Genomic DNA, 25,724 nt, shown 5'->3' with positions numbered 1-25,724 from the left:
ATCTTTCATTTTCCAAAGACTTTTATCTGATGTGTGTACCCACCTTCATACTTTCAGCCATAAACCCTGAACAAGCATGCAGATCAAATGTTCCTGACTGAAAGCTGCATGGTTGTTTCAGGTGTGTGATATAGGGCCTGTGCACTGGAAAACTGCAACCAATGTTAATGGAATAGTTCACACTTTAATGCATTTTTCGCCTGCAGAGAAACAATTGACAGCAATGCAAAACTGTCAGACAACTCATTAAGAAAAACTGACAGGTGGGGACAGTCCCTAAGACACTACTGCAGTCAAACAAATCGGCAAGACTACCAGGCAACTGGCGTTGTTAAAAAAGAAATACATACGGCAGCCACTATGTTCTTCTCACCTGAGTTGTATTTAAAATACAATCTCCCATAATGCTTACAATGTACCACTAGAAAAGGATAATTCTAGCCTTTGGATAGCTCACAGTGTTTTTCTTTTATTTTTTTAAGAATGTTGGTTTTATTCGAGTGTAGCAATGTTTAATTGGATGCATATTAAATATTACATTTTGCACACTTTAGATTTGACTGGTGCACCATCTGGTAATATTTTGTAACTGAAGCAAGCTTTGTTGTGATTCATAAACAGGTCCAATTCACTGTGAAGCAACAGTATCTTTTCTTTACTACATTTCAATAGCATGATGCCTTTCTTGAATGTATTATAGGTCTGTGCTTATACGCACACTCACTCACAAGGGACCTGATTCTTCAGACGATAGTTCAGGGCTGAGTGTTGTACAGACACATCATAAGGGTACAGCCGGCTATTCTGTTGCAATGAAGGGGGAAGGAGGGACAATAACACGACGCACAATGCAGCAGGTTCTGGCTGGAACGGTGCAATGCACTCAACTTGGACAATCGGGTATTCTGGGTCTTTCAATGATGCAACTGGGCAGCTGTAAACACTTTATATTCTTGGCAAAGACTGCCCCGACCAGCAGCCTTGGCCAAAAAGCCTCTAACGTGTGAAAGAGACTTAAGCCTGCCAATCAAAACCTGCAGGTAGAGCTCTAATCTAGTATCACAATTTTCATTTGTATATATCAATATTTTACGGATTAAAGGGACACCTAAGTCTGTGGAAAAAAATAAGTTTTACTCACCTGGGGCTTCCAGCAGCTCCCTGCAGCTGTATTGTGCCCATCAAGATGCTCCTGGCCCTGCCGGCAGCCACTTCCGGTTTCGGCGACAGAAGCCGACAGGCAGGGAACGCGAGTGATTCTTCTCGTTCCCGACCACAATAGCGCCCTCTATGCTGCTATATGATATATAATCTATGCTATAGCAGCATAGAGGGCGCTATTGTGGCTGGGAACACGGAGAATCACTTGGGTTCCCTGCCTGTCTGCTCCTGTCGTCGAAACCGGAAGTGGCTGCCGGCAGGGCCAGGAGCATCTGATGGAGTCTGCGTGGGCACAATACAGCTGCAGGGGGCTGCTGGAAGCCCCAGGTGAGTAAAACTCATTTTTTTCCACAGACCTAAAGAGACACTGAAGCGAAAAAAAATTATGATATTATGATTTGTATGTGTAGTACAGCTAAGAAATAAAACATTAAGATCAGATACATCAGTCTAATTGTTTCCAGTACAGGAAGAGTTGAGAAACTCCAGTTGTTATCTCTATGCAAACAAGCCATTAAGCTCTCTGACAAAGGCCCAGTGCACACCAAAACCGCTAGCAGATCCGCAATACGCTAGCGGTTTTGGGAGCTGATTTCAGAGCGATTCTAGGTATGTTTAGAGAGGTTTTCTAAACATACCTAGCGGATTTGATTGCGTTTTTGTGTAGCAGATTACAGATATTGTTACAGTAAAAGCTGTTACTGAACAGCTTCTGTAACAAAAATGCCTGGCAAGCCGCTCTGAAGTAGCGTTTTTCAGATCGGTTTGCGGTTTTCCTATACTTTACATTGAGGACGAAACTCTTCCGAAATCCGCAAACTCGCAGCAGGAGGCGCGTTTGCGGCTTGGCAAAAACCTCAAACCGCCGGTGTGCACCATCCCATTGCAATACATTAGCCAAGCGTTTTTCCAGGCGGATGCGGCCGGCGGATCGCTCCAAAAACCGCTCGGTGTGCACTAGGCCTAAGTTAGTCATGGAGAGGGCTGTTATCTGACTTTTATTATCTCAACTGTAAGTGTACTGTTTACTTTTTCTCTGCTAGAGGAGAGGTCATTACTTCACAGACTGCTCTGAAAGACTCATTTTGAATGCTGAGTGTTGTGTAATCTGCACATACCGGTATTATAGAATGATGCAATGTTAGAAAAAACACTATATACCTGAAAATAAAAGTATGAGAATATTTTCTTTGCTGCTAGTCTTCTAGTAATTATTCATAGTACACAACCAATTCACTATATCATATTTTTTTTCGCTTCAGTGTCTCTTTAAGTGTCCCTTTAAAGGAAATTAAAAAAATCCAAATCTAAAGCGGAACTGAAGATCTTCTAAAAATAGTTTCACTTACCTGGGGCTTCTGCAAGCTCCTTGCAGCCGTACTGTCCCACGGCGCTCCTCCACGATCCTCTGTTCCCGCCCCAGCTAGTTTTGTTACTGGACTTGTAAGTCGAGGGTCCACTGTGCCTGCACAGCCCTGCCAAATGTATCCCTTCTCTGTGTTCCCGTCTGCAATAGTGCTATTGCAGACTGGACCGTGAAGAAGGATATGTGTGCCCAGAGCCGTGCAGGCGCAGTGGCCCATCGGCGAAACCGAAAGTAGCTGGCGGCAGGAGAACGGAGGATCGTGGAGGACCGGCACGCAACAGGATGGATGCTTGCAGAATCCCCAGGTAAGTGAAACTTTATTTTTAGAAGATTTTCAGTTCCGCTTTAAATTATTCTCTAGATCATTCAGAATCTAGAATATTGATACTTCAAAAATGTTTTAGATTTGGGGCGCCTAAAAACATTTGGGGGCAAAAAAGCTTATCCTATAAAAAGGTAGAACTAGATACATTCTTAAAGGGGCACTACAACAACAAAAAACTGTAAAATTTAAAATATGTGCAAACATATATAACTAAGAAGTACATTTTTTCCAGAGTAAAATGAGCCATAAATTACTTTTCTCCTATGTTGCTGTCACTTACAGTAGGCAGTAGAAATCAGGTTTTGGACTAGTCTATCTCTTCATAGGGGATTCTCAGCAAGGCTTTTATTCTTTATAAAGATATTCCCTAAAAAGGATATAAGCAATGATGCTGGCCAGCTTCCCTGCTCCCTACACAGTTTTTTTGGCAGTTGGACAGAGCAACTGTCATTCACTAAGTGCTTTTGAAAATAAATATATCCCTGATAACCTCCTATAAAGAGATGGACTAGTCCAAAACCTGTCACTTCTAGCAGATGAGTCATTGATGACGAAACCGGTAGGGCGGAGCCTCAGGCGCAGTGTGCGGAGACGCTGGATACAATTGGAAGCAATGAGGATGCTCAGCTTTTAAATGCGCATTTAATCTTCATGACATGTGAGTGCAATACTTTGTGTTTTTATACAATATTAAACGGAGTTACGCTATGGAGGCTTCTTTCTGAGTTCTTTAAGGTGCAGCACAGATTTATCAGGGTGGACATCCCAGACAAGCGTTTGTAGCTGGTCTACTGGATCAGCCATAGCAGTTGGTGAGCTTGCATTTTTATCATTTCCATGGTGGTGGAGGCACTTGTAGGGAGACACAAAGTGAGCACATGTGGTGACTATAAGGAAGTTGAAACAGGGTCACGCTATGTTTTGCTATTTTCTGTCTTTTGAGTGTCATCTTGGATGAAGTCGGCTTGTGAGAGGAGGGGATCATATCTCTCTACCTTTGGAAAAAACGCTGATGCTGATTTTGACTTGATCAGCCAATATCGTTGGTAAGGGTGTTTTTTACATCTAATTGTGGATTCAATCAAGCTGTTGCTGGAACAATCTGAACTGTTGCTGTTGGAAATATAGTCTCATACAGGAGTAAAAGCCTGGCAACATTGGGACATTTATGTATGCTGCTATCTGTGTTACATATGATGGTTTTGATGTAAAAGAACTACCTTGTATTTACTACATATACTGCTGATAGGAATAGTGTTGAGCGCTTTACCCACGCATCATACTGGTGCAATACTAATAGTGTTCAGGGAGGTGATACCCCCCAGGGTTTAGCGATCCATTGGGACCAGTGTTATAGTGTAAGTGAGATATTGATTAGAGGAGCGCAAAACCACTATTTATAATTTAAGATTTTTACTACCTACTGTAAGCGACAGCAACATAGGAGAAAAGTAATTTATGGCTCATTTTACTCTGGAAAAAATTTACTTCTTATTTGTATATGTTTGCACATGTTTAAAATGTTACAGTTTTTCGCTGTAGTGCCCCTTTAAGAGCGCCTTAAAGGAATACATAAGTGAAAAAAAAAATGATCGTTACTCACCCGGGGCATCCCTCAGCCCCCTGAAGCTGTATGGTGCCCTATGGTGTATATATACGCTATAGCAGCATAGAGGGTAATATAGCGGCTGGGAACGCGGAGAATCACCCGCGTTCCCAGCCTGTCGGCGGCTGTCGCCGAACCCGGAAGTAGCCGCCGCCGGGGACAGGACGATCGGAGCGGAGCTGCGAGGGCACCATACAGCTTCAAGGGGCTGAGGGATGCCCCGGGTGAGTAAAGATCATTTTGTTTCACTTAAAGGGAAGGTTCAGGGAGGGGAGTGAAAAAATAAAAATCAATTTCCACTTACCTGGGGCTTCCTCCAGCCCGTGGCAGGCAGGAGGTGCCCTCGCCGCCGCTCCGCAGGCTCCCGGTGGCCGACCCGACCTGGCCAGGCCGGCTGCCAGGTCAGGCTCTTCTGCGCTCCAAGGCCCGGCACTTCTGCGTTCTCCGGGCTGTACTGCGCAGGCGCAGTAGTTCTGCGCCTGCGCAGTACAGCCCGAAGGACGTCCGATGACGTCAGCGCGCCCGCGTGGGACGCAGAAGTGCCGGGCCTTGGAGCGCAGAAGAGCCCGACCTGGCAGCCGGCCTGGCCAGGTCGGGTCGGCCACCGGAGAGCACCGGGAGCCTGCAGAGCGGCGGCGAGGGCACCTCCTGCCTGCCACGGGCTGGAGGTAGCCCCAGGTAAGTGGAAATTGATTTTTATTTTTTCACTCCCCTCCCTGAACCTTCCCTTTAAGTATTCCTTTAATACACAAGATAAAATTATACTTAAACCAAACCTGTGCAAATAATTGTCCACAGACTTCCCACATCCTCCTCCTGATCAATGCTCTAGCAATAAAACCTTTAAAAGTTTGCTTCTGCACTCCCTTACGTGAAATGCTCCCATGTGACAGGCTCATTTCGTGACATACACCTTACTGACTAAGTCCATCTGACAGCCAGTCGCACAGTCACATTCTTAGGTCTCTTTTCCAGGGGAGGTTGAACTGCACACTTGTCAGGCAGTTTAGCCTCAAACGCCATTTAGCTGCATGTAAGATTTTTCTAACACCATACACCAAGTTTGACAAAAAGCTCAGATGCAAATCCGTGGGTGGCAGGGGGGTGGCTGCCTGTCCACCACCCATGCAACAAGCTAGTATCCAGCCAGTAGTGGGCAGGATCAGCTGACAGGAGGTGAATTCACCGCCTTCAAATCCCAGCCACTGAGTTTGTACAGTATGTTCTCCACATGTCTGCATGATTTTAAGTAAATTGACCCTAGACTATCAGTAGGGATTACATTGTGAAACCCTCTTAGGGGCAGTTAAAGGGCCACTATTGCAAAACATTTCATTTTTAACACCACTACAGTAGTTACACCAAACATATAGGTGATCCCTTGCGTCAGTTATTTTAATTTCTAGTATAGTGCTTTAAACATTCACATATCACTGTGTTCTATATACGTCAGTGCCTGCACTTGCGCTGACGGCGATTCAATGGACGGGGAGAGCGGCTTCAGCTTATCATTGCACAGCAGTGTCCGCGCTGCGATTGGAGCTGCCTCCCCAAATGCCTGCAGGGCACAGGGAAAGTGCGGGGACCTTCCGCTACTGATGGTTGGCGCCGGAGGAATAGCGGTTAGATGCCTGAGCTTTCACGGAGATATGACAGTTGGGGGACCAGGGGAAAAGGGCTATACCATCTGTTGCAAATAACAGATCACCTGACTCAGCTACCCCTATGAAGGGATTTTAGTTACAAAAGTCCGTCAGCGCAAGTGCAGGCACTGACGAATATAGAACACAGTGATATGTGAATGTTTAAAGCACTATACTAGAAATTAAAATAAATGACACAGGGGATCATCTGTATGTTTGGTGTAAGTACTTTGGGGGTGTTAAAAATGAAATGTTTCACAAATCACGATAGTGGTCCTTTAATGCTGTAACCAATGGCAGTGAATGAATTGCATGGACTGAGGCCCCGTTTCCACTATCGCGAATCCGCATGCGTCTTGCGTATGCGGATTCGCATAGGCAATACAAGTGGATGGGACTGTTTCCACTTGTCAGTTTTCATTTGCGTTTTTTTTTCCTGTGCGGTCCGGGAACGCATGCTGCACGCAGATTTTACAAAAACGCCCGGCTGTCCCATTCACTTTTCAGTGATGGGATCAGCCACGCAACGCATACGAACGTGGATGGCGTGCGTTCGTACGTGTTGCGTTCTGCATGCGTGGCCGTCCGCGTTTTGCAGTCTGAACGGGCCCTGAGAGTGGATACAGGAAAGCAGAGATCATAACAGGCAAGAGTGCCTGACTGATGGATCAACTGAGTTGGTAGTCAGACAAGCAGAGGATCAGAAACATGTAAAGTCAGCCTGGCAGAGGCTCGGAAACAGATGGATAGTCAGACAAGCTGAGGATAAGTAACAAGCAGGTAGTCAGCTAAGCAGAAGCTTAGCAGTAGATGAGTGATCAGGCTATCAAGGATCAGGGACACAGGATCAAGAATATTAATAAGAACACAGTTACTAGCTACAATGTTACTTCACTAGTCATTGGAACTCCTCAAACTTATGTGTGTATCTCAGCATTAAAATGTGCATGTTCTCAAACATGCTTGTGCCATGAAGCATGTCCCCACAACTATTAGGGCTCTTTCACACCAAGACGTTGCGTTAGATGCGAGGTTAAGGTCGCATAACGTGCCCCTAACGCAACGCATGTTAGCTTTGAAGTTGGACGTTACATTGATCTGCATTATGCGTCTCTTGATGCGTACATGATACATACTTTTTGACGCATGCGTATCGAACGAAAACGGCTTTTGCGGCACATTTTTATTTTTTTTAAACAAACATTACTGAGCATGTGCAAACATCCGAAAGCAGCTACATATGAGTATAACGCACAGCATGCGGCACTTTTATTTACCATGCTGCGTTATACTCCAACGCAACGTGGGCACTGTGAACAGCCCATTGATTTATTATTGCTGTGAATTAGGCTGCGTTACAGACTGCTGTAACGCGGGACCTTAACGTCCCACTGTGAAAGCAGCCTGAGTCCAAAACTGTTCCTTGACGAACCTGAATATGACCCTACACCAGAGGCTAAGATCTGGTGCGGACAGGGCCGGCGCTACCATTAAGGCAAAGGAGGCAGCTGCCCCAGGGCCCCAGAGCTTGTAGGGGCCCCCAGTGGCTACAAGAGGAAAAAAAAAATTTCAAAATCGGCCTTATAGTTTTTGAGAAAATCGATTTTAAAGTTTCAAAGGAAAAAAAAAACACATTTAAAAACCTGCCGACTTTAATGGTTAATAGCAAATCCACCTTAAGGGCTGGTGCACACCAAAACCCGCTAGCAGATCCGCAAAACGCTAGCAGATTTTTAAACGCTTTTTTTCATTTTTATGAGGCGTTTTGCTAGCGTTTTGCGGATTGCTGCTGCGGTTTTCAGTATAGTAGATTTCATATATTGTTACAGTAAAGCTGTTACTGAACAGCTTCTGTAACAAAAACGCCTGCAAAACCGCTCTGAACAGGCGTTTTTCAGAGCAGTTTGCGTTTTTCCTATACTTAACATTGGGGCAGAAACGCATCCGAAATCCAAAAAATGCCTCACCCAGGCATTTTTCGTTGCTGCAAAACGCCTGCCGCTCTGGTGTGCACCACCCCATTGAGATACATTGACCAAGCAGATCCGCAGCCGCAAGCGGATCTGAAAACGCGGAAAAAGCCGCTCGGTGTGCACCAGCCCTCAATGCTAGAAACCCTAAATTTGCAGGGTATGTTAAGGAGATCATTAGGATTAAGAGGAAAACACAATTTTTCAAAAAGACCTTATAGTTTTTGAGAAAATCGATTTTAAAGTTTTGAAGGAAAAAAAGTATACTTTTAAATGCGGTAAATGTCACTTTTAGTAGCAAACCTAACGGTAGTGTAATTTTACATGCATCAAACGAAAGCGCAATAAATTTCCTGACGGGGTTTCCAGGGGGTCTATACGCAGCCGCAGCGCTTTGGCCAGGGATCGCTATACAGCCGCAATATGGCTGTATGAAGATCCCTGGCATGTTTTCCTATTTTCCCAATTTTTTTTTTTTTTTATGTTTAGAGTGTGGGAATTTAAAAAAAAAAATTGTGGGGTCCCCCCTCCTGAAACTTTGTAACCCCTTGTCCCCCATGCAGGCTGGAATAGCCAGAATGTGGAGCTCCGACCGATTGGGGCTTCACACCCTGACTATACCAGCTGCAAAAAAGGTCTCTTAATGCCGATTTTTGTTCCGGGGTATATGTTGGGGGGGCCCCCAGGTTTATTTTGCCCTGGGGCCCCATTGTTGCTTAAACCGGCCCTGGGTGCAGAGACCTGCACATGGGCACCTGTGTATGCCAGGCGTCAGACCTGGACAGGTAAGTGCAATAAGAAGATCTAGTCAGTGACCAAAGGTTACGGCCCTAAAGTGAAGGCTAGAGATGGTAAATGAGATGCAAATAATTCCAAAATTATGCATAATTGTATGCTGCCTGAAAAGGGACCAATTGAATCCCACTATAAGGCCTTTTTTCCACGAACTGTTGAGCTGTGTGTTCAGCAAGCAGTTGCCAGGCAGCAGTGAGAAGTTGTGAGAGTTTGAGAGGCATTTCACTGCCTAGAAACAGTCCGTGGAAAAGAGGTAGACATTCAAAAGATCAGTATCTGCAAAAGATCTGTTGCTGCAAAAGATCCGTTCCTGCAAAATGCATTCATAGTCTATGATATCTGCAGATCCTCATACCCACCTTGTTTAACAGACATTCATATGCAGATCAGATCCACCGGGATGGATTTTCAGATCTGCAGATGATTGTCTGATCTGCAGATGAATGTCAGTTAAACAATGTGTGTATGATGATCTGCAGATCTCATAGACTATGAATGCAATTTGCAGGAACGGATCTTTGGCAGAACAGATCTTTTGCAGATACTGATCTTTTGTGTCTGTACAGCATCTGTGTGTGCAGCATCTTGCAAAGATTTCTGTCTGATGGGGAGTTCAGCTCCATAGAATAGACTGTGTAGAGTATGGCTCTCATACTACATGAAGGGTGGTAAGATTGGTCTGTGATCTTTCAGTTTCCAAAGACTATAGTCTTATGTGTGTATGAGCCTAATGCTGCATACACACTTGAGATAAACGTCTTTGGAAAATGAAAGATCACAGACCAATTTTACCCCCTTCCATGTAGTATGAGAGCCATACTCTACACAGTCTATTCTATGGAGCTGCACTCCCCATCAGATAAAATCTTTGCAAGATGCTGCACACAAAGATGCCCGTACACACTCAAAAGATCATTATCTGCAAAAGATCTGTTCCTGCAAAAGATCCATTCCTGCAAAATGCATTCATAGTCTATGAGATCTGCAGATCATCATACACACCTTGTTTAACCACTTGAGGACCCACCCTTTACCCCCCCTTAAGGACCAGCGCTGTTTGTTTGGATCTGTGCTGGGTGGGCTCTGCAGCCCCCAGCACAGATCCGCGGCCACACAGAGCGATCAGATCGCCCCCCTTTTTTCCCCACTAGGGGGATGATGTGCAGGGGGGGTCTGATCGCTCCTCCTGTCTGGCATGTTGCGGGGGGGGCACCTCAAAGCCCCCCCCGCGGCGACATTCTCCCCCCTCCCTCTCCTACCTGCTCCCCCCGGAGATCTGGGCTGCACAGGACGCTATCCGTCCTGTGCAGCCAGTGACAGGCTGTCTTCTGTCACATGGCGGCGATCCCCGGCCGCTGATTGGCCGGGGATCGCCGATCTGCCTTACGGCGCTGCTGCGCAGCAGCGCCGTACAAATGTAAACAAAGCGGATTATTTCCGCTTGTGTTTACATCTAGCCTGCGAGCCGCCATCGGCGGCCCGCAGGCTATTCACGGAGCCCCCCGCCGTGATTTGACAAGAAGCAGCCGCTCGCGCGAGCGGCTGCTTCTTGATTAATTAAGCTGCAGCTGGCGACGCAGTACTGCGTCGCTGGTCCTGCAGCTGCCACTTTGCCGACGCACGGTATAAGCGTGCGGTCGGCAAGTGGTTAACAGACTTCATCTGCATATCTGGCAATCATCTGCAGATCTGAAAATCCATCCTGGTGGATCTGATCTGCAGATGATTGTCTGTTAAACCAAGTGTGTATGAGGATCTGCAGATATCATAGACTATGAATGCATTTTGCAGGAATGGATCTTTTGCAAGAACAGATCTTTTGCAGATAATGATCTTTTGAGTGTGTACGGGCATCTTTGTGTGCAGCATCTTGCAAAGATTTTATTTGATGGGGAGTGCAGCTCCATAGAATAGACTGTGTAGGTATGGCTCTCATACTACATGGAAGGGGGTAAAATTAGTCTGTGATCTTGCCTTTTCCAAAGACTTTTATCTCAAGTGTGTATGAACCATTAGTATAGTTCTTACCTCCTAACGACCAGCTAAAAAGTGTTTACAAGGTTAACTAAGGTCCATCATAGTGCATTTCATGGGTCTACTCAGTTGATCAGGTGAAAAGTGCCTCTTATCAGAGGTTTAGCTATTGAGTATCACACCAATCCAACTAAATGCACACCATAAAAAGAAAACATTCAGTAGTAATAAAAATAGCACAGATTATACTGTATATTGCATCAAATGAGGTAGACATAATTAGAAATAAATGGAATTAACCGGAACAATATAAAACCTGATATAAAACCTATTTAGTACCAGCATTGTCCATAAGCACGTTGGTTCTTATAGATTTGAAGATTTTTATATATGTAGATTAGCGGTATGAATAAATTTGCTCATAGTAAAAAAATATATACAGTGCCTTGCAAAAGTATTCAAAATCTGTTGTGTGTTTTTTCTTTAATTCTTTCTTTGAATTATGTTGCAATTTATGAAAAGATTAGGGTTTAAAGTCCCATACACAACAGGGGATCTTTGGGGGACCTCTGTCACCTGGCAACAGTATACCCTCTCTTGGGCGACAGAGAAGAGCCAATACTGTTTAGACGCGTAATCAGCCTCCTGGCTATCAAGACATCTGTTGCTATGGAGGGAGAAAGAGTGGCAAGCAGCAGTGCAAATTCCTGCATACGGGGGAGTGGGGAGAACACTGTGGGCGTGCAGGCATAGGGGATCACTAAAAATCCAGCATTACCGATCTTTGACAGATGTTGGGCAGCCACTGTACATGCGCTGGTCTGAGTTCCGATTTTCAGCCATGGCAGTCTTTATAGTCCGTCATGGCCAAATGTAGACCAGCATATGCACGCATCTTCAGTAGTCTATATTATCTTGGTTAGGATTAGAGGGGAAAAGGTAAATTCCACTTACTGGAATTTTAATAGTCCATAAGGCTATTAACAGATGCGTTCCCACTGGGAAAACACTGCCGTTGGTCAGAGGCTACATTGTAGAGTAAGCCATCTATAACTGGCATCCCAAGAAACCCATTTTAAGAGCTTCATTAAGTGGGTAGAGTCAGCAATAACAGGTCAGCCTGGGGGATTGTGGAGGGACCAGGGGCTTAACTATAAATCACGGGGCCCCCCTGGGAAAACTTTGGATGGGGCCCCCTTACCCCCCCACACACACTTTCTGCACTGGTAAACTGGCAACCAATGTTATTAAATTGGCTAGTGCACACTTGAATGTGTTTTCCACATGTAGATAAAAACAGACAGCAGTGAATCATTGCATGCATTTTCTCCATCATTTACACAGCTTCTGTGATAAAGCATGCATGTTTTCACATATAAAAACACACATGGTGTGCAGAAAACTGTATAGGGACTGTCTACAAGAACAGTAAATAGGGACTGTCTACAAATCTTTGTCTGCAAAACTGTATGATTCCTTATCAGTGGCTGAGTAAATGCAGTCATTAGAACAATTGTTCAGAGAACAGAAAGTTTTTTCCTCTCTGTGCCCTTAGTTGTCAATCTCTCAGGACAGGGAAATTTTTTTTTACATCTGTTCTCTACCCTAAACACACACTAATTACCCATCAATCACCCATCAATCACCCCCTATCACCACCTGTCACTGTTACCCATCAGATCAGACCCTAATCTGCCCCTTGCGGGCACCCAATCACCCGCCTACATGCTCAGATTGCCCTCAGACCCCCCCTTATCAATTCGCCAGTGCAATATTTACATCTCTTCTTCCCTGTAATAACCCACTGATCACCTGTCAATCACCCATCAATCACCCCGTCACTGCCACCCATCAATCACCCCCTGTCACTGCCACCCATCAATCAGCCCCTAACCTGCCCCTTGCGGGCAATCTAATCACCCACCCACACCAATAGATCGCCCGCAGATCCGACGTCCGATCACCTCCCAAGTGCAGTGTTTACATCTGTTCTCTACCCTAAACACCCACTAATTACCCATCAATCACCCCCTATCACCACCTGTCACTGTTACCCATCAGATCAGACCCTAATCTGCCCCTTGCGGGCACCCAAGCACCCGCCTACACGCTCAGATTGCCCTCAGACCCCCCCTTATCAATTCACCAGCGCAATATTTACATCTCTTCTTCCCTGTAATAACCCACTGATCACCTGTCAATCACCTGTCAATCACCCATCAATCACCCCCTGTCACTGCCACCCATCAATCACCTCCTGTCACTGCCACCCATCAATCAGCCCCTAACCTGCCCCTTGCGGGCAATCTAATAACCCACCCACACCAATAGATCGCCCGCAGATCCGACGTCCGATCACCTCCCAAGTGCAGTGTTTACATCTGTTCTCTACCCTAAACACCCACTAATTACCCATCAATCACCCATCAATCACCCCCTATCACCACCTGTCACTGTTACCCATCAGATCAGACCCTAATCTGCCCCTTGCGGGCACCCAAGCACCCGCCTACACGCTCAGATTGCCCTCAGACCCCCCCTTATCAATTCGCCAGCGCAATATTTACATCTCTTCTTCCCTGTAATAACCCACTGATCACCTGTCAATCACCTGTCAATCACCCATTAATCACCCCCTGTCACTGCCACCCATCAATCACCCCCTGTCACTGCCACCCATCAATCAGCCCCTAACCTGCCCCTTGCGGGCAATCTGATCACCCACCCACACCAATAGATCGCCCGCAGATCCGACGTCCGATCACCTCCCAAGTGCAGTGTTTACATCTGTTCTCTACCCTAAACACCCACTAATTACCCATCAATCACCCATCAATCACCACCTGTCACTGTTACCCATCAGATCAGACCCTAATCTGCCCCTTGCGGGCACCCAATCACCCGCCTACACGCTCAGATTGCCCTCAGACCCCCCCTTATCAATTCGCCAGTGCAATATTTACATCTCTTCTTCCCTGTAATAACCCACTGATCACCTGTCAATCACCCATCAATCACCCCCTGTCACTGCCACCCATCAATCAACCCCTGTCACTGCCACCCATCAATCACCCCCTGTCACTGCCACCAATCAATCCACCCCTAACCTGCCCCTTGCGGGCAATCTGATCACCCACCCACACCAATATATCGCCCGCAGATCCGACATCAGATCACCTCCCAAGTGCAGTGTTTACATCTGTTCTCTCCTCCAAACACCCACTAATTACCCATCAATCACCCCCTGTCACTGCTACCTATCAGATTAGACCCCTATCTGCCCCTAGGGCACTCAATCACCCGCCCACACCCTCAGAACGCCCTCAGACCCCAGCCCTGATCACATCGCCAGTGCATTGCTTGCATCTATTCCCCCCTCTAATAACACCTTGAGACACCCATCAATCACCTCCTGTCACCCCCTAGCACACCTACCCATCAGATCAGGCCCTAATTTGCCCCGTGTGGGCTCCTGATCACTCGGCCAAACCCTCAGATCCCCCTCAGACCCCCTTCCGATCACCTCCCCAGTGCATTGATTGCATCTATTTTCCCCTCTAATCACCCCCTTGTCAAAAGTTAACGGAAATTGATTTTTATTGTTTTTTTTTCCACAAAGTGTCATTTTTCACTAACTTGTGACAAAAAATAAAATCTTCTATGAACTCGCCATAAACCTAACGGAATACCTTGGGGTGTCTTATTTCTAAAATGGGGTCACTTGTGGGGTTCCTATACTGCCCTGTCATTTTAGGGGCCCTAAACCGTGAGGAGTAGTCTAGAAAACAAATGCCTCAAAATGAACTACTTGATGTGCTTAATACTGTATTCAGTATTGAGCAGTTACATGTATTCAAATCAGCAAAATTACAATACCCACATTTTTGCACAGTTTTTCACATTTGATTTAATTTCCTACAACTAAATATTGCTTAACTAAAATCTTTTTTAAAAACAGTTTTATTGTTATAACAAGTGAAATAACATACATTCACATTATAGTGGTCTCCCTCAGGCCCGGCCCTAGACTTTTTGCCACCTGAGGCAATTTTCAAAGAAATCGCCGCCGCCCTCCCCCCCCCCCCCCCCCAAGCCGTTGTTGTTGGGGGCCGCCCGAGCTGGAGGGGATAGCGGGCAGGAAGGGGGTATTGGGCCTAGCGGCGGGGAGGGGGGTCGGACCCCCCCCCCCCTCCCTCGCCTGGGTCCCCCGTCCTCCGCTCCCCTCTAGCTTTAAAAAGGTCCGTGCTGTGGCTGCAGCTATTCGTAAGAGGCAACGGGCGGGAATTACTCACCTCTTCCTCGTTCCAGGCCAGCGTGCGCTCCACTGACGTCACTTCCTGCGGCGTAGCAGGAAGCGACGTCAGTGGAGCGCACGCTGGCCTGGAACGAGAAAGAGGTGAGTAATCCCCGCCCGTTGCCTCTTACGAAGAGCTGCAGCCACAGCACGGACCTTTTTAAAGCTGGAGGGGAGCGGAGGACGGGGGACCCAGGCGAGGGAGGGGGGGGTCCGACCCCCCTCCCCGCCGCTAGGCCCAATACCCCCTTCCTGCCCGCTATCCCCTCCAGCTCGGGCGGCCCCCCACACACATGGACGGGTGGGTGCCGCCCCCCCAGAAGTGCCGCCTGAGGCAAAAGTTTCACCCCGCCTCATGGGCGGGCCGGCCCTGGTCTCCCTCTAAGCCCGGCCCACCCCCTCTCCCAGCAAGACTGACACAGAATAATGCACAGCTACAATATATATCATAGCAAAGAAAATGTAAAATTAAAGATCAAACATTAATATGGAACACAGTCATTTGTTTCTAGATCTTGTAAAACTTCTTTACCGACCCTCTATCTCCATAAAGATTCTTATATTTGGGCAAGTATTTATACATATATGATTTAAGGTCCGCAATAGTCGGTGCTGCTGGATTTTTCCAGGCCGATGCCACTGCTTTTCTGGTGTAAAATAGCAGCAATTTAGGCCCAAAAACGTTTTTTCTCACTATGTGAAGTGTCACCAAAATGACTCAAAAGCATAGTAACAGCTGTGGATGGGGACCAATGACATACACTAGGAGATCGTGGACCTGGGTCCAAAAAGAGTGGATCTCAAAGCACTCCCAAAATATATGAATAGATCCAGCATCCCCAGCCCCGCATCTCCAGCCGGCATCAGACACACACAGATTCATTTTAGATAACCGGTGGGGAGTAATGTGGGTTCTATAGAGGTATTTTAAGGCAATGACAATGTCCTCCCAGTCTGTTTCCACTAATCTTTGTTTGGAAAACATCATGGTGCACAGATTTATTTATTTATTGAATTATTGTATTTATTAAGTGCCAACATATTATGCAGCGCTGATGTTCCAAGGAAATTAAAGACATACCACTCTTAGTTTTGTCGACAGTAGGGTAAATTATTATGTATGTTCAGAGGGATTCCTAAACTTTTTCAAATGACTGTAAAGTGAAAAACACTTCCAAAGTGTCATTTTACACTGGGTGTTCGTAAGGGGAGGGGGATACTTTTAACACCACTACAATACACAGTAACTGAGACCATCTACTGTAGTCTCCGGGGACTAGATTGTGCCCATTACCGGACTTTACTGTGGTATTGCTGCTGTTACCATGGATTATCATTCTTTTACTGTCTCCCCTATCCCCACAAGCAACATTTCTCGCCTTATATACCTTAAGTACAATGCATCCAGAAAGTATTCATTTTTCCCTCAGAATTCTACACACAACACCCCATAATGGCAAGGTGAAAAAGTTTACTTGAGGTTTTGGCAAATGTATTAAAAATAAAATAACGGAGAAATCAAATGCATTCACTGCCTTTGCTCAATACTTTGTTGATGCACCCTTTTCAGCAATTACAGCCTAAAGTCTTTTGAAATATTATGCCACAAGCTTGGCACACCTATACTTGGCCAGTTTCACCCATTTCTCTTTTCAGCACATCTCAAGCAGCATCAGGTTGGATGGGAAGCATAGGTGCACAGCCATTTTAAGATCTCTCCACAGATGTTCAAGTCTGGGCTCTGGCTTGGCCACTCAAGGACATACACAGAGTTGTCCTTCCCCAGATTTGTGTGCCTTGAAACAATTCTGTTTTAGAGGCCTACAGACAATTATTTTGACTTCATGCTTGGTTTGTGCTCTGACATGAACTGTTAACTGTGGGACCTTATATAGACAGGTGTGTGCCTCTCTGAATCATGTCCAATCAACTGAATTTACCGCAGGTGGACTCCAATTAAACTGCAGAAACATTGCAAGGATGATGAGGAGAAACAGGATGCACCTGAGCTCAATTTTGAGCTTAACCAGTTCGGCCTTTCTGGACGAGCTTTCTCGTCCAGAAAGGCACTGCTGCTTTCAATGCGTGGTGCACGCGATCGGGCGCGCGCCCGCGCGTTCACCCACCGCCCGCCGCTAGCCCCCCGATCAGTGAATGGGAATATAATTCCCATTCACCGATCTAACTTCCCCGCAGAAATACCGACGCTTTCTCTCCAGAGAGCGTGGTATTTCTGCCCCCAGGAAACAACTCCTCTGAATTTTGGTTCCTGGATGCGAGATCGTTCGCATCCAGGACTTTTCTCACTGTGGCCATCTTGTGGCCAAATAGTAAACTGCACCCTCATACATTTTTTAATTAAAGAATTTGCTTATTTTACATGTAAAATAAGCAGTTTCCCTCCCACACCAAAAATTACCCACATACATTTTTTATTAAAAAAATAAATAAAAAAAATACAATTAAAAAAAAAAAACCAACATAAATAGTTACCCAAGGGTCTAAACTTTTTAAATATACATGTCAAGAGAGTATGTTATTATATTATTTAAAATTATAAGCTTATAAATAGTGATGGACGCAAATTGAAAAAATGCACCTTTATTTCTAAATGAAATATCGGCACCATAAATTGTGATAGGGACATCGTTTAAATGGTGTAATTAACAGGACAGATGGGCAAATAAAATACATGGGTTTTAATTACGGTAGCGTATATTAATTTCAAACTATAATGGCCAAAAACTGAGAAATAATGATTTTTTTTCATTTCTTTCTTAATCTTCCTGTTAAAATGGATTTAGAAAAAAATAATTCTTAGCAAAATGTAGTACCCAAAGAAAGCCTAATTAGTGGCGGAAAAAACAAGATATAGATCAATTCATTGTGATAAGTAGCAATAAAGTTATAGGCGAATGAATGGGAGGTGAACGTTGCTCGGATGCATGAGATTTTCGGCACTGCGGCGCTGAACCGGTTAAAGGAACACTATTAAACCAAGTGTTCTGAAATGACAATGGCCTCAATTCACTAAGCTTATCTCCTGTCTTTAATAACGTTTCTAGAGTGACACTAGAGTAAACGTTTTACCTCAGGCAAACCTAAAGTTAACTCTTATCTTTAACTTAACTCTTCAATCCTTAAAATAACTCCAGAATTTTAAAGTTAAAGACAGGATGTTAATTAACTGCGTGTGAAAATAACTACAGAGGAGGTAACTTAAGGAGTGAAGAGATAAGCAGTGGCGTAGCTACAAACCTCTGGGCCCCGATGCGGAATCTGGATGTGGGGCCCCCCCCACGGCAACAACAGCCCCCCTCCCCTGGCAACACCCGACGCACACACATATCCAAATCCCTATAGCCAGCTATAGGTCCCCCCAGTATAGGTAGCCAGGCATAGGTAAGCCAGTATAGTTGCCCCCGGTATAGGTTAGCCAGGTAGGTGCCTCCAGCATAGGTAGCCAGTATAGTTGCCCCCAGTATAGGTTAGATAGGCAGGCGCCGCCGGTATAGGTTAGATAGATAGGTGCCCCCAGTACAGGTTAGCTAGTGGGTGCCTCTAATATAGGTAGCCAGAATAGGTGCCCCCAGTATAGGTTAGTTAGGTAGGTGCCTCCAATATAGGTAGCCAGTATAGTTGCCACCTGTATAGGCTAGCTAGGTGCCCCGAATACAGGTTAGACAAGTAAGTGCCCCCAGGTTAGATAGGTAGGTGCCCCCCAGTATAGGTTAGATTAGGTAGCTGCCCCCCAGTATAGGTTAGATGAGGTAGGTGCCCCCCAGTATAGGTTAGGTAGCTGCCCCCCAGTATAGGTTAGGTAGCTGCCCCCCAGGATAGATTAGGTAGCTTTCCCCCAGGATAGGTTAGATTAGGTAGCTGCCCCCAGGATAGGTTAGAATAGGTAGCTGCCCCCCAGAATAGGTTAGAGTAGGTAGCTGCCCCCCGGGATAGGTTAGAGTACGTAGCTGCCCCCCAGGATAGGTTAGAGTACGTAGCTGCCCCCCAGGATAGGTTAGAGTAGGTAGCTGCCCCCCAGGATAGGTTAGGTAGCTGCCCCCCAGGATAGATTAGGTAGCTGCCCCCCAGGATAGATTAGGTAGCTGCCCCCCAGGATAGATTAGATGAGGTAGGTGCCCCCCAGTATATGTTAGGTAGCTGCCCCCCAGGATAGATTAGGTAGCTTTCCCCCAGGATAGGTTAGATTAGGTAGCTGCCCCCAGGATAGGTTAGAGTAGGTAGCTGCCCCCCAGGATAGGTTAGAGTAGGTAGCTGCCCCCCAGGATAGATTAGAGTAGGTAGCTGCCCCCCAGGATAGATTAGGTAGCTGCCCCCCAGGATAGATTAGGTAGCTGCCCCCCAGGATAGATTAGGTAGGTAGCTGCCCCCCCCCAGGATAGGTTAGGTGGGTAGCTGCCCCCCAGGATAGGTTAGGTGGGTAGCTGCCCCCCAGGATAGATTAGGTAGGTAACTGCCCCCCAGGATAGGTTAGAGTAGGTATCTGCCCCCCAGGATAGATTAGAGTAGGTAGCTGCCCCCCAGGATAGATTAGAGTAGGTAGCTGCCCCCCAGGATAGATTAGGTAGCTGCCCCCCAGGATAGATTAGGTAGCTGCCCCCCAGGATAGATTAGGTAGCTGCCCCCCAGGATAGGTTAGGTAGGTAGCTGCCCCCACCCCCCAGGATAGGTTAGGTGGGTAGCTGCCCCCACCCCCCAGGATAGGTTAGGTGGGTAGCTGCCCCCCAGGATAGGTTAGGTAGGTAGCTGCCCCCCCAGGATAGATTAGGTAGGTAGCTGCCCCCCAGGATAGGTTAGGTAGGTAGCTGCCCCCCCAGGATAGGTTAGGTAGGTAGCTGCCCCCCCCAGGATATGTTAGGTAGGTAGCTGCCCCCCCAGGATAGGTTAGGTAGGTAGCTGCCCCCCCAGGATAGGTTAGGTAGGTAGCTGCCCCCCCCAGGATAGGTTAGGTAGGTAGCTGCCCCCCAGGATTAGGTAGGTGCCCCCCATAGTGAAGGGGGAAGCCGCAGCCGCGGCGAGGGCAGCCCGACCTCTCCCTCCCTTCCTCTCCCCGGGCCCCCCCCCTTCAAATGCAGAGTGCGCGGCGCACGGAAGCGCTGTAGCAGGCAGAACTCACCTCCATCCCTGCGCCGCTGATCTCCTCCCGCTCTGTATAGATGTTGTTACACACTGCTTCCTGTTTAGCCGGAAGCAGTGTGTATCAGCATCTATACAGCGGGAGGAGATCAGCGGCGCTTGGAACGCAGGGATGGAGGTGAGTTCAGCCTACTACAGCGCTTCCGTGCGCCGCGCACTCTGCATTTGAAGGGGGGGGGGCCGGGGAGAGGAAGGGAGGGAGAGGTCGGGCTGCCCTCGCCGCGGCTGCGGCTTCCCCCTCCCAATAGCGCGCACGGGCCGCACGGGCACCACAAATAGACATGGGCCCCCCCGGGCCCCTCCCCCGCCTCTTCAGGAGCCGGGCCCGGTCGCCGTGGCGACCGTTGCGACCACCTGGAGATAAGATAACTCTCTCACTGTGTAGTGGCAAGTTTTCTCTTGCCTTATTATCTCCAGCATGATCTTAGTGAATTGAGGCCAAAGTTCAAATAATGTCTAAGTAGCCGTGTAAACATTTTCCTACTTTTCATGTAAAATATCAGAGGCAAAAGTTGTAATTCGTTGTGTGTAGATTTTGGAATGTTTCATTTGCATAGGTGAATTTCTGCAGTCTGACATGCTCAGAACATTGTAACATTGGAGCAGAGTTATATTTAAAGCCTGTCAGGTGTCATGTTTCACACACACAATTACAATTATTTATGTTGCACATTAGATACATTTCCTCTGCTCTCTGCAGAGAGCTCAGTCAGAGACAGGCAGAGCTTTCTCTCACACACACAGAGTTAACATATGCACTGTGAGGGAATTCCCCCTCCCCTCATGGCTCAGTCTGCCATCAGAATTTCTGTTAGAAAAGTGTGAAAGGAATTAGATAATAGTAAACAAAGAGATAAGAATTCAAATGTATACATCAGTACTTAGCAGCACTTCCCAAACATTTCCCATCTCAATTGAAAAAAAAACCATGCTAATTGATAGTTTTCCTTTAATAGCGAAGGCTTTGAATACTTATGTACATGTGCATTCTCAAATTTTTCTTTTTAATAAATTTGACAAAACCTCAAGTAAACTTTGTTCACATTGTTCACATTGTCATTATGGGATGTTGTGTGTAGAATTCTAGGGAAACACATGAATTAAATCCCTTTTAGAATATGGCTGTAACAATTACAATGTGGAAAAGGTGATACGCTGTGAATACTTTGCGGATGCACTGTATGTTACTGTATATTACCTTTTGATGTCATTTCACTTTCAGTTTGGCTACATCTTGCACTGTTATACCTTTAGCTTGTTTTATAAGGAGAGTTGATATACAATCTTATATTTTCTTTTCCATTGGACCCATAGAAGATCTTAATCCAAAGATGGAGTGTATTTGATGGCCAACTAGAATAAAGGTAGCCATACACTGGTCGATTTGCCATCAGATTTGACCAACAGATAGATCCCTCTCTGATCGAATCTGATCAGAGAGGGATCGTATGGCTACCTTTACTGCACACAGATTGTGAACCGATTTCAGCCTGAAACCGTTCACAATCTGTTGTTGTGGTGGTGGTGGTGCTGCCGCCGCTCCCCCCACCCGCATGCCCGCATCCATTATCTGCTCCGCCGGCGCGACTCCAGTCCCCAGGTCTCCGCTGTCTTCTACGCTCTGGTCTCCAGGTCCAGCATGCTTTACTTCTTCCTGCCCGGCAGGAAGTTTAAACAGTATAGCGCCCTCTACTGTTTAAACTTCTTGCCGGACAGGAGGAACTGAAGCATGCCGGAGACCAGCGTGGACACGGAGCAGCGGTGACCGGGGGTAGTCGTGCCGGCGGAGCAGGTAATGTATGCGGCTCTACTGCCTCTGTCGCCGGGTACTCGAACTACCCGCAGGCGAACGACGGTAATTTTCCGCACGGAGCGATGGACGGGATCGGACGAAATGGATCGAAATTCGGCGTGTAGCACGAACGATTGGCAGCAGATTCGATCTCAGTGATCGAATCTGCTGTCGAAACTGCGGCAAATCGGGCCAGTGTATGGCCAGATAGTAGTACTACTTTAATTAGGTAGATGGCTGAGATTTCATAGCAGTGGAGCATGTTTTCCTGATCTTTTGAATCATCTTGACTTATCAAAACTGACAACTCTCTCCGCGCACACTGAATGCCACCATTCTAAGAATACGCTTTAGTTCACAAGCTTTCTCAATGAGGGCACTTCTTTCTCTAATGTGACATTTAAGGGTTTTCCCAAAGTTATGGAAATGAACTAATCCCCTTTACCTAATTCTTATTACAACGAGTTACACTATGCAGCTAACTAATGGCTAATAATCCATCTGTCAGATTCTATGGTACCAAATCTCACTGAATGAAATCCTCATTAATCCAATTTCTCCATGTCCCTTTATAGCGTCTCATATACACGTATTAAGTATAAGCAGCAGACGCTTTCCTGCTGAAGGCATCAACCATACTGTGAATTTTCTTTGGAGGGGGTTAAATGATTATGAGCACTGGGTACCTGATAAGGAAGATCCAATCCGCTGGAATTCAGACAGTGCTGCTGGCTGCTGACTGGCTGGTTCATCTCCCAGTATCTCTGCACACAGCCTCACAGAGACACAGCTGTGTACAGCTAGACAGCAAGACACACTGAGGGAGCCAGGAGGCAGGAAAATGAGCAACTCAGGGTTTGAAAACAAGGATGGACAGGAACCTTTAAGATACATCAGGTAAGACAAATGTCATCTTCTGTCTAGATAAATCACTGTTGCTGAATTAAGAGGTTTACTGCTAGGAGGTAAGCACTAGGGTGTGGGTATACAATCCATTCTAGAACAGCTTTGCTAAGACTTTCATTATGTACTGTTTTATCACTCAGTGTAAAATGAATATTTATATTTTCAAAGTATTTAGATATATATATATATATATATATATATATATATATATATATATATATATATATATATATATATATATATATATGGCATACACAGCCTTATTATAGCATACAATAGTTAGGTGTTATCATCATCACCCCGAGCCGTCGTGACAAAAAGCACAGCAAGACAATTACTCTACAAGTGTCATAGAAAGGAATAATTGCGCTGTGCACTTGGGGAGCTCATAAACCAGAGCGTTGTGTCAACTGATCTGTGACTCTCCAGGCTATAAGAAAATAACCAACTTTACCTGCAGCTTAACTGGACCCATTTATCAGCTGCCATTTATTTACCGCTGCCGTTAAAGGCATAAATACATCTTGAGACAATGTTTATGTGAATCCACTGCATATGTAAGGTTAAAGGAGTTCTTTCGCGAAAAAAGTAGGCAGTTAAAAAATGTGACAGATGACAGGTTTTGGGCCAGTCCATCTTTTTAAGGGGGATTCTCAGGGCTTTCTTCGTTTTCAACAGCATTTCCTGAACAACAGTTGCAAAATCTAACTGACATAATAGTGTGCAAGTGATTAGGGAGGCCGGCTGGTATCTTGCTATTTTGGCAGTTAAACTGTTGTTCAGGAAATGCTGTTGAAAACAAAGAAAGCCCTGAGAATCCCCCTTAAAAAGATGGACTGGCCCAAAACCTGTCATCTGTCACATTTTTTAACTGCCTACTTTTTTCGCGAAAGAACCCCTTTAAGTGTCGGTTTACCCAAGAAATAAACATCTCTGGGAGATACAGGTGGGTCATATCTATCAGTGTTTTTTTTGTTTTGTTTTTTTTAACGGTAATAAAAAATAAAAGTGGCAAGATTCCACTCTCTTGCTATAGAACTTTATAAGTGGTCTTCTCTCTTTAAGTCTTTGCAGCACCAGATTAACTGTTTAGAATATAAAATACACCCATCTAACTCCCACCCCTTGCACTTGCCTGATGCTGTACTGAAACCAAATGTTGGAATGTGCCTTAGTGTAGAAGGAAAATACTGGACAAGTGCCTGTTGAGCCTCTGTCTTCTCAGTTCCTGGACTTCCTCTACACAATTGTTATGTTTCAGCTCTAGCTCACCTCACTTCCTTTCCATAGAAATGAATGGGTTACATGTTGCTGTCATGCCATTTTCCAGAAGCTGGGAGCAGATAAAGGGGTTGATTCACAAAGCTTTTTCTCTTGAATTATCTCACCTTATTTTTCTCCTCAGCTATAAGGAGAGCTAATTCATGAAATAAACAAATAAGGAGAGACACACATTAAAGTAAACTGGTAAGGGAAAAAACCTTCCGTACAGACCACCTGGCAAGACTAAAGATAATAGATTTTTAGAATGTAAATCAGGGAGAGGAAAGTTTTTACTATGGGCAAGCACTGACTAAATACTTTATAATAAATATTGTAAAAAATAAGTAATTTTATTAATTTTGTTATTTTCACTACAAGTATCTCTTAAAGTCAGGTAAATAGAGATATATAATGAGTTTGAATATTGATAGTTTTTCCTTACTGCATTCTACCAAAACAATAACATTTTGAGTTCTTTAAGGGTTCCCTTTTCCTTAGAAAAAATTATATAGAAACGTTTTCATGTCTTTGAGAAAGGGGACCAAAGGAGGCCCAATGATATTGTTGAATTTAGATGGTGGCATAGTGCATGGAGCTTGTATGTTCTCCATGTGTCTCTGTGGGTTTCCTCTTGGCACTCCAGTTTCCTCCCACACTCTGAAAACATTCAGTTAACTTATATTAGTTTTTACTTCAAAAGGGCTTAGGGCTTATTTTCAGGGGAAATCTTATTCTTCCATGAACAACAATCATAAACACAAAATTAACATTTATTCTAATATAGTCATGTCATCACATTCTGGAACATCATCATAACTCTCCAAACCCTGAATTCCATCATGACTTGTGACTCTATTTCCTTTTTCCATTTACAAAAACCTACATTTACCATAGCGCAGCATTTTCCAATCCTTATTGTTTTGAGTCTTAGGGGGTGTTCAGAGTATGATTCTTTTGGGTCTGTCTGCTTTCTATACTAAAGGGTCCATCTGTCCTGCTGCATTCTATTGTCAATTGATGTGTACCATAGCTGCCTGGACAATCTTTATATTGGCTTATTTATAAACTGTAACTAGAGCTTAATTCAGGAGTGTGGCTTATATTATTCAGGCATCTTCAAAAATCCTGAAAAATCATGCTAGGGCTTATTTTTGGGGAAACAGGGTAACTGGTCTCTCCCTAAAAACTATGGACTTATTACTATATATTGGGGGACAATTAGCGACAAGATCTATAATGTATCATTGCAGGAGAGTGGGAGCTATGGGAGTGGGAACTATGCAAATCATTCCATGTATCCTACTGATTTATAGCACACATACAGCCGTTTCAGGTTATATGCTCTTCATCAGTGCAAGGTATGGATTTGTATTACTCCATTTGCGTAAGCCTTGCGAGAGTAGTAAAGAAATTCTCCTGATTGATGCTTTTGCTTGCATCGACAATACTAGTAAGAAATGCATGAACTGAAGCAA

The 25,724-nt window shown here is 45.4% G+C and overlaps 1 protein-coding gene across 1 annotated transcript in view; it reads left to right on the top strand.

Annotated features, from left to right (window-relative positions):
* The first annotated feature begins 3,325 nt into the window (after positions 1–3,325).
* Positions 3,326–25,724, top strand: part of YJEFN3 (YjeF N-terminal domain containing 3) — a 267,519-nt gene continuing 245,120 nt past the window's right edge. Inside the window, exons 1-2 of the mRNA XM_068271272.1 lie at positions 3,326–3,510; positions 22,656–22,977. Coding sequence (XP_068127373.1) covers positions 22,922–22,977 — 56 coding nt within the window. The 5' untranslated portion in view covers positions 3,326–3,510; positions 22,656–22,921. The remainder of the gene's footprint in view (positions 3,511–22,655; positions 22,978–25,724) is intronic.

Source organism: Hyperolius riggenbachi, chromosome 1 (genome assembly GCF_040937935.1).
Source record: "Hyperolius riggenbachi isolate aHypRig1 chromosome 1, aHypRig1.pri, whole genome shotgun sequence".
Lineage (NCBI taxonomy): Eukaryota > Metazoa > Chordata > Amphibia > Anura > Hyperoliidae > Hyperolius > Hyperolius riggenbachi.
Note: the sequence above shows the minus strand (reverse complement) of the source record. Positions and strands in the feature narration are given on the sequence as shown.